Consider the following 16,437-nt stretch of genomic DNA (forward strand, 5'->3'; position numbering starts at 1 on the left):
CTGGGTGACAAAGCAAGACCCTGAGTCAAAAAAAAAAAAAAATAGAGAGAGAGAAAACAAAAAAAGAAAAGAAAAAAATTTACAAATTCAAGGGTAAATAAGTATGGGAAGAAATTGTTCGACGTAATTTATGACTATAGAGAATAATCTGCCAACTCAGTTTCCTGGGGTGCTGATGCTAAGAGATCTACTTACATAACTAAGTCCTGAAACCATGTCATCGCCTATGTCGATGCCAAGATTCACAAGGCCACCAGAAGAGTTGGGCACCCAGTATGTCCTCTTCCTAGTCATTTTCAGTTCCTGCCAATTCTTCGTTTCCCAGAATCAGAGAACATGAAAAGACAGCAGGAGTTAGAGGCAGCTTAGATCCCATCTTGAGCAGGCAGGAAAGGGGGCACTACCCTGCCGGGAGCATTTTGGGGTCATGCAGAGGTTTGGGTGCCTGCTCTTTCCTCTCCTTAGCATGTGCTTGATCCCTCTTTTTAAATATCTTCTCAGACCTCAGGCCCAAATCATTAGCGAAACTTTCTTTAACCACCCTCCCTAACCCACCCCTAACACCATACCCTTGATCCTGGGCAATCTCCTTTGGTCTATCAAAGCCCTGCTCGTAAAATCAGTCTTCTTGCTTTATCCCAGTCTGTAACTGTGTATTTGTTTGAATCATTATTTGTTCAGACTTCGTTTATGCACTACACAGAGAGCCTCATGAGCACAGAGATGTGTCTGCTTTCCTCGCTGTTGAATTTCCGGGGCCTGGAACGTGCTGGGAGGACAGCAGGTGCTCAACAAATGAAGAAGGAATGGACGCATACGTGAATGAAAGAAACATCATTTTGCCCTTCTTTCACTCTTGGTTTTCACAGATCCCAGAGGGAATCTGGGCACAAGTTAGGAAACTTAAATAATCAGGGTTGTTGTTGTTTTTTTTTTTGATGAGCCTTTCATATTTGTTTTCCTGAGTATGTGACTCACTCCCTGCTTGACTCAGAACATTCATGTGCCTGGGGCAGGAGAGAAGGTAAGTAATTAGGAATATTCTGAAAAGATGGAAAGAGAAAGCATGCAGCAGAGCCCGGGCCATGAGGGTATAGCCCGTGTCCCCAAGAGCCCCAGGCTTAGTTTAATGCTTTTCTGTTGCCATCTTGAAATTTTTAATACATTTGAACAAGAAGACCCACATTTTCATTTTCATTTACATTTTGCACTGGGACCCACAAATTATGTAGTTGGTCCTGGTGTTCAGATATAGCTTTTACCATTCAAATACTGAGGCTGGGCATGGTGGCATGCATCTGTAATTCCAGCACTTTGGGAGGCCAAGGCAGGAGGACTGCTTGAGCTCAGGAGTTTGAGACCAGCCTGGGCAACATGGTAAAACCCTGTCTCTACCAGAAATATAAAAAATTAGCTAGGTATGGTGGTGCACACTTGTGGTCTCAGCTACTTGAGAGGCTGAGGCAGAGGAGTAAGTTGATCCTGGAAGGTGGAAGTTGCAATGAAATGACATTGTGCCACTGAACTCCAGCCTGGGCAAAAGAGCAAGACCCCATCTCAAAAAACAAAACAAAACAAAACAAACATTCAAATACAGGATTGTACTTCAAGCACATAGACTGCAAACTAACCCATTACTCAGGAGTTTGAGACCAGCCTGGGCAACATGGTAAAACCCTGTCTCTACCAGAAATATAAAAAATTAGCTAGGTATGGTGGTGCACACTTGTGGTCTCAGCTACTTGAGAGGCTGAGGCAGAGGAGTAAGTTGATCCTGGAAGGTGGAAGTTGCAATGAAATGACATTGTGCCACTGAACTCCAGCCTGGGCAAAAGAGCAAGACCCCATCTCAAAAAACAAAACAAAACAAAACAAACATTCAAATACAGGATTGTACTTCAAGCACATAGACTGCAAACTAACCCATTACTTTGTGAGAAGTTACTCTAGATTTCTTTGTCCCATTCCCTCCCATCCCACTTCCTTTTACCAAATCACAACCAGATCTGGTAGAGTCAGTTGCTGGAATTTTCTTGCAGACCATATAAGATAGACTTCCCAGCCAGGGCACCAGGCCATAGGCTTACTTGCCATGTAGTGGTAGAATGTGGACACTTCAGGGATGATAGAAAAGAGAAGAGAGAGAGAGAAGAAGGTGTATTAGATATGAGAGAGTGACATACACTCTTTACAGCTCTGGGAAGAAGACTGGCTGCAAATGAACCAGCCTAGAATATAGCTGCATTAAAGTAAAACTGGCATGATTCCCTAGAATGAGGCCCTGTGGATGGGGCCATGGTGTATTGCTGTATGATTTATTCACACACAAACATCCCCAGTAAAGGGAATAGAGCAGGGGGTGGAGACAGCAAATTTCAGAGGCCAAGTCTCATATCCTTGCAAAGGGCTTCCTCAGTGCTGTGCTGATAAATGTTTGTATCTGTAACAAACCTGTGGTTGCAATTGGTGATTAAGTATAGTTCCAATGCTACTTGCCATTTTCCTCTATGTTAATGAGAGGAAAGTGCAATACCAGAGATGTATGTTGGTTGAATCTTCACTCATTTGTCAATGACCTGAGTAACTTTGCTGAATAGTTTTCAAATGCTGAAAGAATATTCCCTTATTTTATTTTACTACTCACAATATAATGGCTACAGGTCCCACACACTTGTAAATTTAATCTACAATATTAACATTTCCTACATTTCTTTCTTAAGACTAGACAATCAACAAAACAATAAATCCAGCCCCGATATATAGCCTTTGCCTATTTCTGTGGTGTAAACACACCCACCATGGCTGATTTCATGATGTGATACCAACATAACTCCACCGAATGCAGAGCTGGGAAGAGATGCACAGCACGACATCACCATATACTGTTTCTACCACAGATATATAATAGATGTAAGTAACCTCAGAAGTATAAATAACAGCAAAAGGTAGCAAAATAAGTAGGAAATGATACATTTTGAGTATTATCTTTGTTTTTGATACAATTTATTTAATTGTAAGTTTATATAACTTGATTTTTAATAATGTTTTTGTTTAGCAACTAGGCTCTCAAAGTTCATGAAAATTTGACCGCTGATTCTCATGAAGCAGTAAGAACAGGCTCCAGCAGACCACTGTGGCATTCATCTTGCAAGAGTGCTGCCTTTTCTTAAATCCTCGTCTTGCTGGGCACATCATTTTCCAATTCACTTCTAAGTGCTCTATGGGCTGTGGCTGGCTGTGCTGGTGGTAAGCTTTCTTGGCTTCCCTGTGGTATAGATGGGAAGAAGAAGTTGCTAAAAGTCTGGGTGAAGGACTTTCCAGAAGTGGCATACTGGACAACCCAGGCTGCAAACAGTTGAGAGTCATGGAGAGATCTTGGAGGGGATTATGGTGCCAACGGAAGTGGGACAGGGGAGTCCTAGCAACTCAGAGAACACCCCCAGGTGAGTGAGCCAAAAAAGCTTTACTTGAAGGCCTACCCAAGATCCAGTTGGCTTGCAAAGACAGCAGGACAGGCAGTGACCAAGCAGACAAAAGACCTCCCCTGGGAAAGCCTAGGAGCAGAGGTCACTATGCCCAGGTCCCTGATTCTTTCTCTGCCAGGTGACAACTCTGAGACAGAGCCTTTAGTGAGAATTATTTAATAAAATTATTTAAATTATTGGCTCAAACAAGATCTTAAACTGATAAGCCAGAACATTTATTTTTTCCTCATTAACCAGCAAGTGGGGGATCATGAGGAAGACCAGATTTGTAAAGACCAAGTAAAGAAATTAGATTTTCTCTCACCTCTCAGCTATAGTATGATTTGCCAACCTGGTTTATTCAAATACACCTGCAAAGAGAGGTAATGAAGGTTTCACAACTAGAGATGCAAAGAGATGCAACGAGGGTTACTCATCACATTCTGAAATTGCCATTTCTTTCCTTTATGGCTTATTTGTTTTCTGCATACCTCATTAAAATGTAAGCTCTTTGAAACCAGGGACCTTGTCTGTCTTGTTCACAGATGTGTCTTTGGATCTAGAAGAGTGCCAGCACATAATGTGACTCTTTCCTATTCAAGATTCATCCAGGAAACTAACAACATGGAAAATGAAACCCAATGAAAATTAAGAAAATGCAAACATGTAATAGTTATGCTTGCAGAACATCAGTCGCTCGTCCCAAGCAAACGAGCTTGAGCTTAGCCACATATTAGCTTGGGCCTCCTTCCAGTTCCATGAGGCCCATCTCCACTTCCTGGACTGACCGGGGAATTCCCTCCAGAACTTTCTTTGGCAGTCCCGGAAAAGTTCCCTGGCCTCCCAATTCTCTTTCTGGAAGAAAATGGAGTTGGAGTTTATTCACTCTAATTAGTGTAAGACCATCATTGTAGTAAGGATGGAAACCAGGACATGACTGGGAATAAAATAGAGAGGAAACAACAGATGCTTCCAGCCCTGTGTTTTCCCAATCCCCAGAGGCAAAGGTCAGGATGACAAATTTGATTTGGACGTGGGTTGCTTGCATATGGTGAAACAGACTGTGAACAGGAGGGAAGCCAATGGAGCAGGGCAACCTGTATCAAGGGCTTTCTGGAGGAGCTGATTTATTTCCTTATTCTTACACAGCAGGGTCTAGTGTCCAAGACCAGAAGGCACATCAGTGGCTAAGGAAGTGTCCAGGGCAAGGAGCCAGAAGCACCTGCCAGATGGGCCCTAAAGAAGTTTAAGTGATTAGATCTTACTCCTCCTGTACCTCACCCTGTGCTATTTAACTTTCTCTGCTCTTAGGTTTATATCCTTCTGTTAGTTCCAATAGCTTCAGGAGGGCATCTTGTTAACTGAAGAATCCCCACATCTCAGTACCTGGCCTTCTCCTCAATTTCAGAAGCTAGGATGATCCTCTTACCTTGATCTTTGCACAAGTCCTAATATCTGCCAAGAATATTCTCCTCCCACCTCCTTGCAGAGCTGGTTCATTCTTGACATTCAGGACTCTACTCAAATGCCACCTCCTCAGAGTAACCTTCCCAGATCCCCTCTCTCCACATCACCTTCTGCATATTCTCCTAATCTACTTCCTTTACTCATCACATTCTGAAATTGCCATTTCTTTCCTTGTTGGCTTATTTGTTTTCTGCATACCTCATTAGAATGTAAGCTCTTTGAAACCAGGGACCTTGTCTGTCTTGTTCACAGATGTGTTCTGAGATCTAGAAGAGTGCCCAGCACATAGTACATGCATAGCAAATATTCGATGGATAAATGAATGAAGTACATGCAGAGTCTGTCAAAAAAAGGAGCTAGGAAAGTCGCACAGTCACAAAAGATTTCACATTTAAATTCTTGGTGTTCTCCCAAGTGGGCTGACACATCCCATCACGGAGATATAGTGACAGGATTGAAAGAGGGTTTTCATCAAGCAGGCAGGTTAAACTTGGGCCTGTTTCCGCACACACCACATCTTCTATAGAGCAGCCTGAATTTGTATTTTAAAAACTAAATCCAGCCATTATTATGTGAACAGAACATTTATACAGTTTTGTTTATTGTGGTTGTTGGGGCACATGTATGTGTTAGGCCATTTATGCCTAGTGTTCCATTATGGGAATGCTAAGCATGTGAAAGTTATTTCTATCTGACTACTCAAGGTCATCACCAAGGTCTGATTGCAAAAATCCAAAAAAAATTGCAACCTCCAGCGTAAGTGGGTTAAAAGTATTAAACATTAGTGTTTCAAAAATATACCATAAAGTTTGTAAGCTGGTTTTAGAAGTTCTTTGTTAAAACTCTGGAAGTCTGAATGAATGCAGTCCCTCCCCTCTTACCCTTGGAGAGACCCTTGATGAAAAGGTAAGCACTTGGGAATCTGGGCCACATATGTTTTATCTCTGTATCACCCCCAGAGTCTGTCACAGGGTGGGTACATTGTATATATCCAGAGAAGTGATCGAGACCCTCATTATAGCTAGGATCTTCAGCTACTGGCTCAACCTCTCTCCAGGCCCTGGTGGCTTAGGCCCCAACCTAGGATAATCCTTGGCAACTGTTTTGCCTTAAATCTTCATGTCCAATCCATCAGCATATTCTCTTGAAGCTACAATCAAACATAGCTTGACAGCGCCTGCTCCTATTCTAAGTCATCACTTGTTGCCTGGACAGCTGCATCCACCTCCTGACTGCCCTCCCTGCTTTTGATCTTAAATCCTTATATTCCATTCTCCACATTGCAGCCAAAATGAACTTTTGAAAACATAAGCTAGATAATGTTATTCCTCAACTTAATCTCTCCCATGGTTTCCATCAGGTTTAGATTAAGACCCAAACTCTTTACCAGAGCCTACATAGCCCTCTATAATCGGACTCTGCCCACCTTATTGCAACTGGAACCACTAGGTCCCAAGCTCAGACATTCCAAGAACAGGTTCCTCAAACACCATAAATTCATTCTAGCCACAGGGTCTTTGCAAGTGCTGCTTTTTAACTGTGCCCTTGACCCTTACCCCCTAATCTTTGCATTGATCTATACTTTCTCATAGTGCAGGCCTCAGTTCAAATGTCATCTTTTCAGAGGCTTTCTCTGACCATCTAAAAGGCTTATTACTATCCAGAAATATTTTCCTTATTTCTTTCCTTGCTTATTGTTTGTTTTTCCCACTAGAATGTCAGCTTCATGAAAGCAGAAATCTGGTTTGTCTTATTCCCTGATCTATACCCCATTACCTAGAATAGTGTCCAGCATATTATAGGTGTTCAAAAAACATTTCCAGTGAATGTTTATTGAAATGAATATTAAGCAATGTGAAAATGATATTCAGTGAATGAATGAAAGAAGGTGGGATCCTGTCAGACAAAGAGCTTTAGGCAGGAGCTTCCAAGTTTCTATTTGTGTGTCTCTCCCACAGCACCTAGCAACCTGATTTCTCTTTCCCTTATCTGTTACACACATATAAACACACAGTTCTGTCTGCCCTACCTCATACTCGGATTTCTATGGGTCTGTTCCCCTGGCTGAGTGATCCTTGAAAGTAGGACCTTGTTTTGGGACCTGTCTACCCCTCTGCAGTTAGCTCAGGGCCTGGTACCGAGAAGTCCCTCAACGAATAACTCTTGATATGAATGGACTTTCAATTCCTTCTGGAATTCTGAAAGTACTGCTGGACTTCTTATTTCTTATTGGAGAAAATATTCCATCTGCAACCTAAGGCCAAACCCAAGTCAAATTTCAACATGCAGAAATGGTCAAATCCAAAACAATTCAAGCAAAAAAAAAAAAAAAAAACCCATAATATTATTGGATTAGAATCCATAAAAACTAGGCCAGGCGCCATGGCTCACGCCTGTAATCCTAGCACTTTGGGAGGCCGAGGCGGGTGGATCACAAGTACAGGAGATTGAGACCATCCTGGCTAACGTGGTGAAACCCCATCTCTACTAAAACTACAAAAAATTAGCCAGGCATGGTGGCAGGAGTCTGTAGTCCCAGCTACTCAGGAGGCTGAGGCAGAAGAATGGCACGAACCCGGGAGGCAGAGCTTGCAGTGAGCCAAGATTGCACCACTGCACTCCAGCCTGGGTGACAGAGTGAGACTCCATCTCAAAAAAAAAAAAAAAGGCCGGGCGCGGTGGCTCAACCCTGTAATCCCAGCACTTTGGGAGGCCGAGACGGGCGGATCACGAGGTCAGGAGATCGAGACCATCCTGGCTAACACGGTGAAACCCCGTCTCTACTAAAAAATACAAAAAACTAGCCGGGCGAGGTGGTGGACGCCTGTAGTCCCAGCTACTCGGGAGGCTGAGGCAGGAGAATGGCGCAAACCTGGGAGGCGGAGCTTGCAGTGAGCTGAGATCCGGCCACTGCACTCCAGCCTGGGCGACAGCATGAGACTCCGTCTCAAAAAAAAAAAAAAAAATTCGTAAAAACTAAATATCTATGAGACCATACTAACATTAAAAAGTAATTGAGTAAGTAAATAAATGGGGTAAATGGAACAGCCCTTTCTTACAGGAGAATTCTAAATAATAAATGTAAAATTACACCTACAATCACCTGATCTTCAACAAACTTGATAAAAACAAGCAATGGGGAAAGGATTCCCAATTTAATAAATGGTTCTGGGAGAACTGGCTAGCCATATGCAGAAAATTGAAACTGGACCCCTTCCTTACACCTTATACAAAAATTAACTCAAGATGGATTAAAGACTTAAATGTAAAACCCAAAACTATAAAACTCTAGAAGGTCCAGGCGAGGTGGCTCACGCCTGTAATTTCCAGGACTTTGGGAGGCTGAGGTGGGCGGATCACGAGGTCAGGAGATTGAGACCATCCTGGCTAACACGGTGAAACCCCCATTTCTACCAAAAATACAAAAAATTACCTGGGCGTGGTGGCAGGTGCGTGTAGTCCCAGCTACTCGGGAGGCTGAGGCAGGAGAACAGCATGAACCCAGGAGGCGGAGCTTGCAGTGAGCCGAGATCACGCCACTGCACTCCAGCCTGGGCGACACAGCGAGACTCTGTCTCTCTCTCACACACACACACACACACCCCTCTAGAAGAAAAGCTAGGTAATACCATTCAGGACATAGGCACAGGCAACCATTTCACGATGAAAACCACAAAAGCAATTGCAACAAAAGCAAAAATTGACAAATGGGATCTAGTTAAACTAAAGAGCTTCTGCACAGCAAAAGAAACTACTAGCAGAGTGAACAGACAACCTACAGACAACCTACAGAATGGAAGAAAAATTTTGCAATCTATCCATCTGACAAAGGTCTAATATCCAGAGTCTACAAGGAACTTAAACAAATTTACAAGAAAAAAAAACCAAACAACCCATTGGGCAAAGGACATGAACAGACACTTCTCAAAAGAAGATATTCATGTGGCCAAAAACATGAAAAAAAGCTCAACATCACTGATCATTAGAGAAATGCAAGTCAAAACCACAGTGAGATGCCATCTCACACCAGTCAGAATGGCAATTATTAAAAAGTCAAGAAACAACAGATGCTGGCAAAATTGCAGAGAAAAAGGAATGCTTTTACACTGTTAGTGACAATGTAAATTAGTTCAACCATTGCGGAAGACAGTGTGGCAATTCCTCAAAGATCTAGAAGCAGAAATACCATTTGACCCAGCAATCCCATTACTGGGTATATACCCAAAGGAATATAAATCACTTTATTTTAAAGATACATGCACACGTAAGTTCACTGCAGCACTATTCACAATAGTGAAGACATGGAATCAACCTAAATGCCCATCAACAATAGACTGGATAAAGAAAATATGGTACATACACACCATGGAATACTATGCAGCCATGAAAAGGAATGAGATTATGTCCTTTGCAGGGACATGGATGGAGCTGGAAGCTGTTACCTTCAGCAAACTAACACAGGATCAGAAACCCAAACACTGTATGTTCTCACTTAGAAGTGGAAGCTGAAGGATGAGAACACATGGTCACACGGTGGGGGAACAACATAATGGAGTCTGATTGGGGCAGGGGTAGGGGAAGACAGAGCATTGGGAAGAATAGCTAATGGATGTTGGGCTTAATACCTAGGTTATGGATTGATCTGTGCAGCACACCACCATGGCACATGTTTGCCTATGTAACAAACCTGCACATCTGCACATGTACCCCAGAACTTAAAATATTAGGTTGGTGCAAAAGTAATTGCCAAAATTTCTTGCCATTACTTTTGCACCAGCCTAATAAAAGTTGAAGGAAAAATAAATAAATAAATGTAAAATTATCTCCTTACGCAATACTTACTAATTACAAAGAGAAAAATAGTAACTTACAGTGAACAAATCTGGCAGATACCATCTTCACCAAGTAGTCAAGATTCAAACCATCATTAATAAGACATTTCACCATTGTATATCACATGGCCACAACAACACTTTTTTTTTGTTTTTTGAGACAGAGTTTCGCTCTTGATGCCCAAGCCAGAGTGCAATGGCCTGATCTCGGCTCACTGCAACCTCTGCCTCCTGGGTTCAAGCAATTCTCCTGCATCAGCCTCCCAAGTAGCTGGGATTACAGGCATGCACCACCACGCCTAGCTAATTTTTTGTATTTTTAGTAGAAACGGGATTTCACCATGTTAGCCAGGCTGGTCTCAAACTCCTGACCTCAGATGATCTGCCCACCTTGGCCTCCCAAAGTGCTGGGATTACAGGCTTGAGCCACTGCGCCCGGCCCACAATATCTCTTTCATGGTATTTGGTCCCAAAATGCATACCATTGATCTAATCATGAGAAACAGTGGATAAACTCGAATTGAATGAACTTCTACAAAATAACTGACTGGTATCCCTTAAAAGTATCAAGGTTTTGCCACTGCTCAACGAAATAAAAGAGGACACAAATGGAAGAACATTCCAAGCTCATGGATAGGAAGAATCAATATCGTGAAAATGGCCATACTGCCCAAGGTAATTTATAGATTCAGTGCCATCCCCATCAAGCTACCAATGGCTTTCTTCATAGAATTGGAAAAATCTACTTTAAAGTTCATATGGAACCAAAAAAGAGCCTGCATTGCCAAGACAATCCTAAGCCAAAAGAACAAAGCTGGAGGCATCACACTACCTGACTTCAAACTATACTACAAGGCTACGGTAACCAAAACAGCATGGTATGGGTACCAAAACAGAGACAAAGACCAATGGAACAGAACAGAGCCCTCAGAAATAACACCACACATTTACAGCATCTGATCTCTGACAAACCTGACAGAAACAAGAAATGGGGAAAGGACTCCCTACTTAATAAATGGTGCTGGGAAAACTGGCTAGCCATATGTAGAAAACTAAAACTGGATCCCTCCCTTACACCTTATACAAAAATTAATTCAAGATGGATTAAAGACTGAAATGTTAGACCTAAAACTATAAAAACCCTAGAAGAAAACCTAGGCAATACCAGTCAGTACATAGGCATGGGCAAGGACTTCATGACTAAAACACCAAAAGCAATGGCAACAAAAGCCAAAATTGACAAATGGGATCTAATTAAACTAAAGAGCACAGCAAAAGAAACTACCACCAGAGTGAACAGGCAACCTACAGAATGGGAGAAAATTTTTGCAATCTACCCATCTGACAAAGGGCTAATATCCAGAATCTACGAAGAACTTAAACAAATTTACAAGAAAAAATCAACCCCATCAAAAAGTGGGCAAAAGACATGAAAAGACACTTTTCAAAAGAAGACATTTATATAGCCAATAGACACATGAAAAACTGCTCATTATCACTGGCCATCAGAGAAAAGCAAATCAAAACCACAATGAGATACCATCTCACACCAGTGAGAATGGCAATCATTAAAAAGTCAGGAAACAACAGATGCTGGAGAGGTTGTGGAGAAATAGGAACACTTTTACACTGTTGGTGGGACTGCAAACCAGTTCAACCATTGTGGAAGACAGTGTGGTGATTCTTCAAGTGACTAGAACTAGAAATACCATTTGACCCAGCCATCCCACTACTGGGTATATACCCAAAGGATTATAAATCATGCTGCTATAAAGACACAAGCATATATATGTTTATTGTGGCACTATTCACAACAGCAAAGATTTGGAACCAACGCAAATGTCCATAAATGACAGACTGGATTAAGAAAATGTGGCACATATACACCATGGAATACTATGCAGCCATAAAAAAGGATGAGCTCATGTCCTTTGTAGGGACATGGATGAAGCTGGAAACCATCATTCTCAGCAAACTATCGCAAGGACAAAAAAACCAAACATCGCATGTTCTCACTCATAGGTGGGAAATGAACAATGAGAACACTTGGACACAGGGTTGGGGGAGGGGAGAGGGATAGCATTAGGAGATATACCTAATGTAAATGACCAGTTAATGGGTGCTGCACATGTATACATATGTAACAAACCTGCATGTTGTACACATGTACCCTAGAACTTAAAGTATAATAAAAATAAAGTAAAACAAAAAACAGAAAAAAAATACAATAAAAGTATCGAGGTTTTAAAGAAAAAAAAAAATTGAGGAATTGCCACAGATTAGAGAACACCCAGAAGATTTTACAACAAAATAAAGAGTGGGATCCTGAATATTGGATCCTGGACCAGATCCAATGAAGTACATTAGTGGGAAAACTGGCAAAATTTGGTTAAGATCTACCGGTTAAAAGATAGTAATGTTAATTTTCTGGTTTTGATAATTGAACTATGATTATGTAAGATGATAACAGACGAAACTGGGTGAAAGGTATATAGGAACTCTTTGCTACAGTTTTGTACATCTAAAATCAATTCGGGCCGGGCACGTTGGCTCACGCCTGTAATCCCAGCACTTTGGGAGGCTGAGGTGTACGGATCACTCGAGGTCAGGAATTAGAGACCAGCCTGGCCAACATGGTGAAATCCCCTCCCTACTAAAAACACAACATTAGCTGGGTGTGTTGGCGGGCATCTGTAATCCCAGCTACTCAGGAGGCTGAGGCAGGAGACACGCCTGAACCCGGGAGGCAGAGGCTGCAAGGCGCGGATATCGCGCCATTGCACTCAAGCCTCGGCGACAGAGCGAGAATCTGTCTCAAAATAAATAAATAAATAAATAAATAAATAACTCAAATCAAAAGTTAAAAACTCTTCAAGTATATATAAAAAAATTGAAAAAAGCTAAACACACTTCAAGTATACACAATTCAAATAAGATCATCCTTCTAAATATACTCTGTAAGTGAGGCGAAGGTCGCCGCACGCTTGAGTGCACCTCTTTTCGTAGAGGTCCCACGCACAAGTCTTATCGGCAGGCTCTGCAAGAGAGCAGCGCGAAGCGATGGCTTCTGGGCCCGGGGGCGGACCGTATCGCGTAGCCGGAAGCGGGGACGCGGAGGCGGGTCTGAGGTTTGGTCGCTGCGGAGCAGGTAGCAGGCAGCTGTCTGTCTTGCTCCTTTTGACAGCCCCCAGTGCGAACGGCTGCCACCATGTCATCAGTGAGCCCCATCCAGATCCCCAGCCGCCTCCCGCTGCTGCTCACCCACGAGGGCGTCCTGCTGCCCGGCTCCACCATGCGCACCAGCGTGGACTCGGCCCGCAACCTGCAGCTGGTGCGGAACCGCCTGCTGAAGGGCACGTCGCTGCAGAGCACCATCCTGGGCGTCATCCCCAACACGCCTGACCCCGCCAGCGACGCGCAGGACCTGCCGCCGCTGCACAGGTAGGCCTGGCTGCCCCCGCGGCGGCGGCGGGCGGCGCAGCCTCCTCCGGGGACCCGGGACCAGGCCACAGCCTGTCTTGAGCGCGAGTCTCGGTTCGGGGCGGCCTTCGCGGCTCGGTTCCGCCTCTCCGGTGCTATCAAATGCAAAATGGGGATGACAGATACCTGCCCCATGACCATGAATGAGATCGTTCATGAAGTAGTGCCTGATACCTGGTGAAACTACTGGGTTCCCTGCCGCTCTGAATGATTTAATTTGAATCCTCTTTCCGCCCCGCAATTCTTCGCCCTCGGTCTTCAGCCTCCTAGGCCAGTGCTTTTAACTCTTCAGGCCCTTTCTCCCCGGTGATCTCTGCCTTCACTTTCCTTCGCTTTCCGCCTTTCTCCCCACTGCCGTTTCCTCCTATCCGCCTCCCCTTTTCTGTCACCCATTATTTTTGTCCGCTGAGACATTCTCTGCTCCGTAAGTTTTAACTTTTTCTTGTTTCATTCCTAAACTGCACTATTTGTGGGTACCTTCTATACTCCTTGTCACCCTTTTCCTTCTCCCCCTAATACTTCTGTTTCCTTTTGTAAAGGGCCTTTCGTGCTCACGTTTTCGCTGGTTCCCCCTTTCTGGAACTTTCCTAGCTTCTCACCTCTGCTCCTTCACTCATAACATTTCTTAGGCCCCAGGCTTACTACTGTATTGCCCAGTACCGTCGCCTTGTTGGTGTGACTTTGGGTGAGAGCCTTAACCTCTGTTTCTTTAGTCTGTAGTTTGGAAACTGACAGCATCCATCTTTTAGGCAGGTTATGAAGAATAAATTGAATAATGTGTATATTCCGCTTTGCACCATGCTTGATGGATGACTGTGCTGTCCAGTACTGTGTAGTGCATGTGGCTTGTCAAATTGAGTTGCTACATTTGCCATTTGTACTGGTTTGCTGGGATTGTTTTAGCATTGAAAGTCCTATGTTTCAGCCCCTCCGTCCCAGGGAAACCAAGAGGTTGGTCACCCTAAATGTGCTGTTAGTGTACAGTACACACCAAATTTTGAAAAATCTTTTTGATTAATACATTTTATATAGATTAAATGTTGGAATGGTAATGTTTTGAGTACTTGGGGTTAATAAAATGTTAAGATTTCTGCTGTTTTTCCTTTATAATGTGGCCACTAAAATTTTATATGTGGCCCACATTATATTTTTATCGGACACTGCTGGTATGTAGTATACTGTCAACAAGTATCTTCAAACTCACCTCCCAAACACCCGCCTCCTATTCCTAACTCTAGTGGAGGTGTTGTGTTTTCAGTTTAGAGCTTCTCTTTTCCTGGCAGTTATCACTCATTTTTAAATTAGGGGTTCCTGACTCTGAATGGATTTCCAGAGGGTTAGACATGCCTTATTTTTCCTCAAAATCTTGTGACTATGTACATTTTTTTTTTAGGCAAATCCTTTGCTTTCTTCAGTTCTCAAAGGAGACGGGTACCTCCCCCGCACTCCCATTAAAAGAAAGCAAAACAAAGCAACAAAGACCGACACACCTTCCACAACAGCCCAGTATTCATTTATATTGTAAAAGCCTTGATTTTCTCAAGCATGGAAAATATTTTGGCTCCCATCTGACCTGCTTTGGTTATTGCCTGAGTGGAACTGGTCACATTCCAAGTTTCAGTACTCTTTGATAAATTGTATTGGATTCCAGTTTCCCAACATGTGACCCTGCTCCTTCTGCTTACTTTTCCCGAATTTTTTTGCCTTCTGTGCCCAGGCACTTAGTTCCCTGTCTAGGCAAGCGTGGTCATGATTAGACTTTGCGTTTTCTTTCTACTGTACATATGTATTGCTTAACCACGGGCACACTGTGAACTTGAAAAGTCGATTTAGTCACATTTTAAATTGCACTATTTGTTGGTATTCTTCTGGCAAGACTTTGGAGGATTTTTATTATTTATTCATTTATTTATTTTTTGAGACAGAGTCTCATTCTGTCTCCTCGGCCAAGGTGCAATGGCGTGATCATAGCCCGCTGCAACCTTGAACTCCTGGGCTCAGGTGATCCTCCTGCCTCAGCTTCTGGAGTGGCTGGGACTAAAGGTGTGCACCACTACACCCAGCTAAATTTTAAATTTTTTGTAGCGATGGGGTCTCACTGTGTTGCCTAGGCTGGTCTTGAACTCCTGGACTCAAGCTATCCCCTGCTTTGGCCTCTGGAGTAGCTGGGCACTATAGGCAAGCGCCACCATACCCTTCAGGTTTTTAATTTATTTTATGAAAATCCCTCCAAAACAGCAATCTTCAATTCTCCTGCTTGAAAGTAATCACTAATAATCAGATACTGTGTGATCTGATCCTTGATATTCATATTATTGCCTTTAACTGAGTAGCAATGTTAAAATTTAATCATTTAAATTAGAAAACATACATTGAAAAGGATTCATAGAAGTCCAGCATTGTAAGAACTCATCAGACCATCTAGTTATCCTAGAAGTATTGTTTGCTACTTAAAAAGCCTATGTGGAAAGATTGTACCATATTCCTTGGTAATAATTTCCAATGTCTTTTTTTCTCTAATATGGCCTTTAAACCACTCTACTTAAAAAAAAAAAAAAAAAAGCTTTAGTAATACCAATACTGAGTTATCCATAGCATTAGTCTGTTTCCATGCACAGATCTGTCCTTCCCCAGTTACCTGCTTTTCCGTATGGTAGCCCAGAGGCGAGAAGAGGGGCTCTGTTCCTGTCTCTTGTTTCCTTTACACCATCCAGGTGACACTGGCCACAACCTTCAAGGAACAGCAGAAGTGATTTGCTCCCAGCGTTCTTTGCCACACAGAGTGGCAGGGTTAGATGATTTAAAATTTAATCATTTAAATTAGAAAGCATAAACTGAAAAGTCTTCATAGACTTCCAGCATTATAAGAGCTCATCAGACCATCTAGTTATCCTAGAAGTATTGTTTGCTACTTAAAAAGCCTATGTGGAAAGATTGTACCACATTCCTTGGTAATGGTTTCCAATGTCTTTTTTCTCTTATATGGCCTTTAAACCACTCTACTTAAAAAAAAAAAAAGAAAAAAGAAAAACAAAGGCTTTAATAATACCAATACTGAGTTATCCGTAGCATTAGTCTGTTTCCATGCACAAATCTGTCCTTCCCCAGTTACCTGCTTTTCCGTATGGTAGCCCAGAGGCGAGATGAGGGGCTCTGTTCCTGTCTCTTGTTTCCTTTACACCATCCAGGTGACA

The 16,437-nt window shown here is 42.7% G+C and overlaps 2 protein-coding genes across 4 annotated transcripts in view; one reads left to right on the top strand and one right to left on the bottom strand.

The window, feature by feature from the left end:
- The window catches only part of ABCC11 (ATP binding cassette subfamily C member 11), a 64,700-nt gene extending 64,101 nt beyond the window's left edge, over positions 1 to 599 (bottom strand). Inside the window, exon 1 of the mRNA XM_007992369.3 lies at positions 196 to 599. Within this exon, the coding sequence (XP_007990560.3) occupies positions 196 to 294 (99 nt within the window). The 5' untranslated portion in view covers positions 295 to 599. The remainder of the gene's footprint in view (positions 1 to 195) is intronic.
- A 12,273-nt stretch (positions 600 to 12,872) lies between these two features.
- The window catches only part of LONP2 (lon peptidase 2, peroxisomal), a 117,012-nt gene continuing 113,447 nt past the window's right edge, over positions 12,873 to 16,437 (top strand). For 2 of the 3 annotated variants that reach the window (XM_007992441.3, XM_007992448.3), the window contains exon 1: positions 12,875 to 13,204. In XM_007992441.3, the coding sequence (XP_007990632.3) occupies positions 12,972 to 13,204 (233 nt within the window). In that variant the 5' untranslated portion in view covers positions 12,875 to 12,971. Of the gene's footprint in view, positions 13,205 to 16,437 lie in introns of all 3 variants that reach the window. The other variant, XM_073015353.1, reaches the window with a different exon arrangement.

This window comes from Chlorocebus sabaeus, chromosome 5 (assembly GCF_047675955.1).
Source record: "Chlorocebus sabaeus isolate Y175 chromosome 5, mChlSab1.0.hap1, whole genome shotgun sequence".
Classification (NCBI taxonomy): Eukaryota; Metazoa; Chordata; class Mammalia; order Primates; family Cercopithecidae; genus Chlorocebus; species Chlorocebus sabaeus.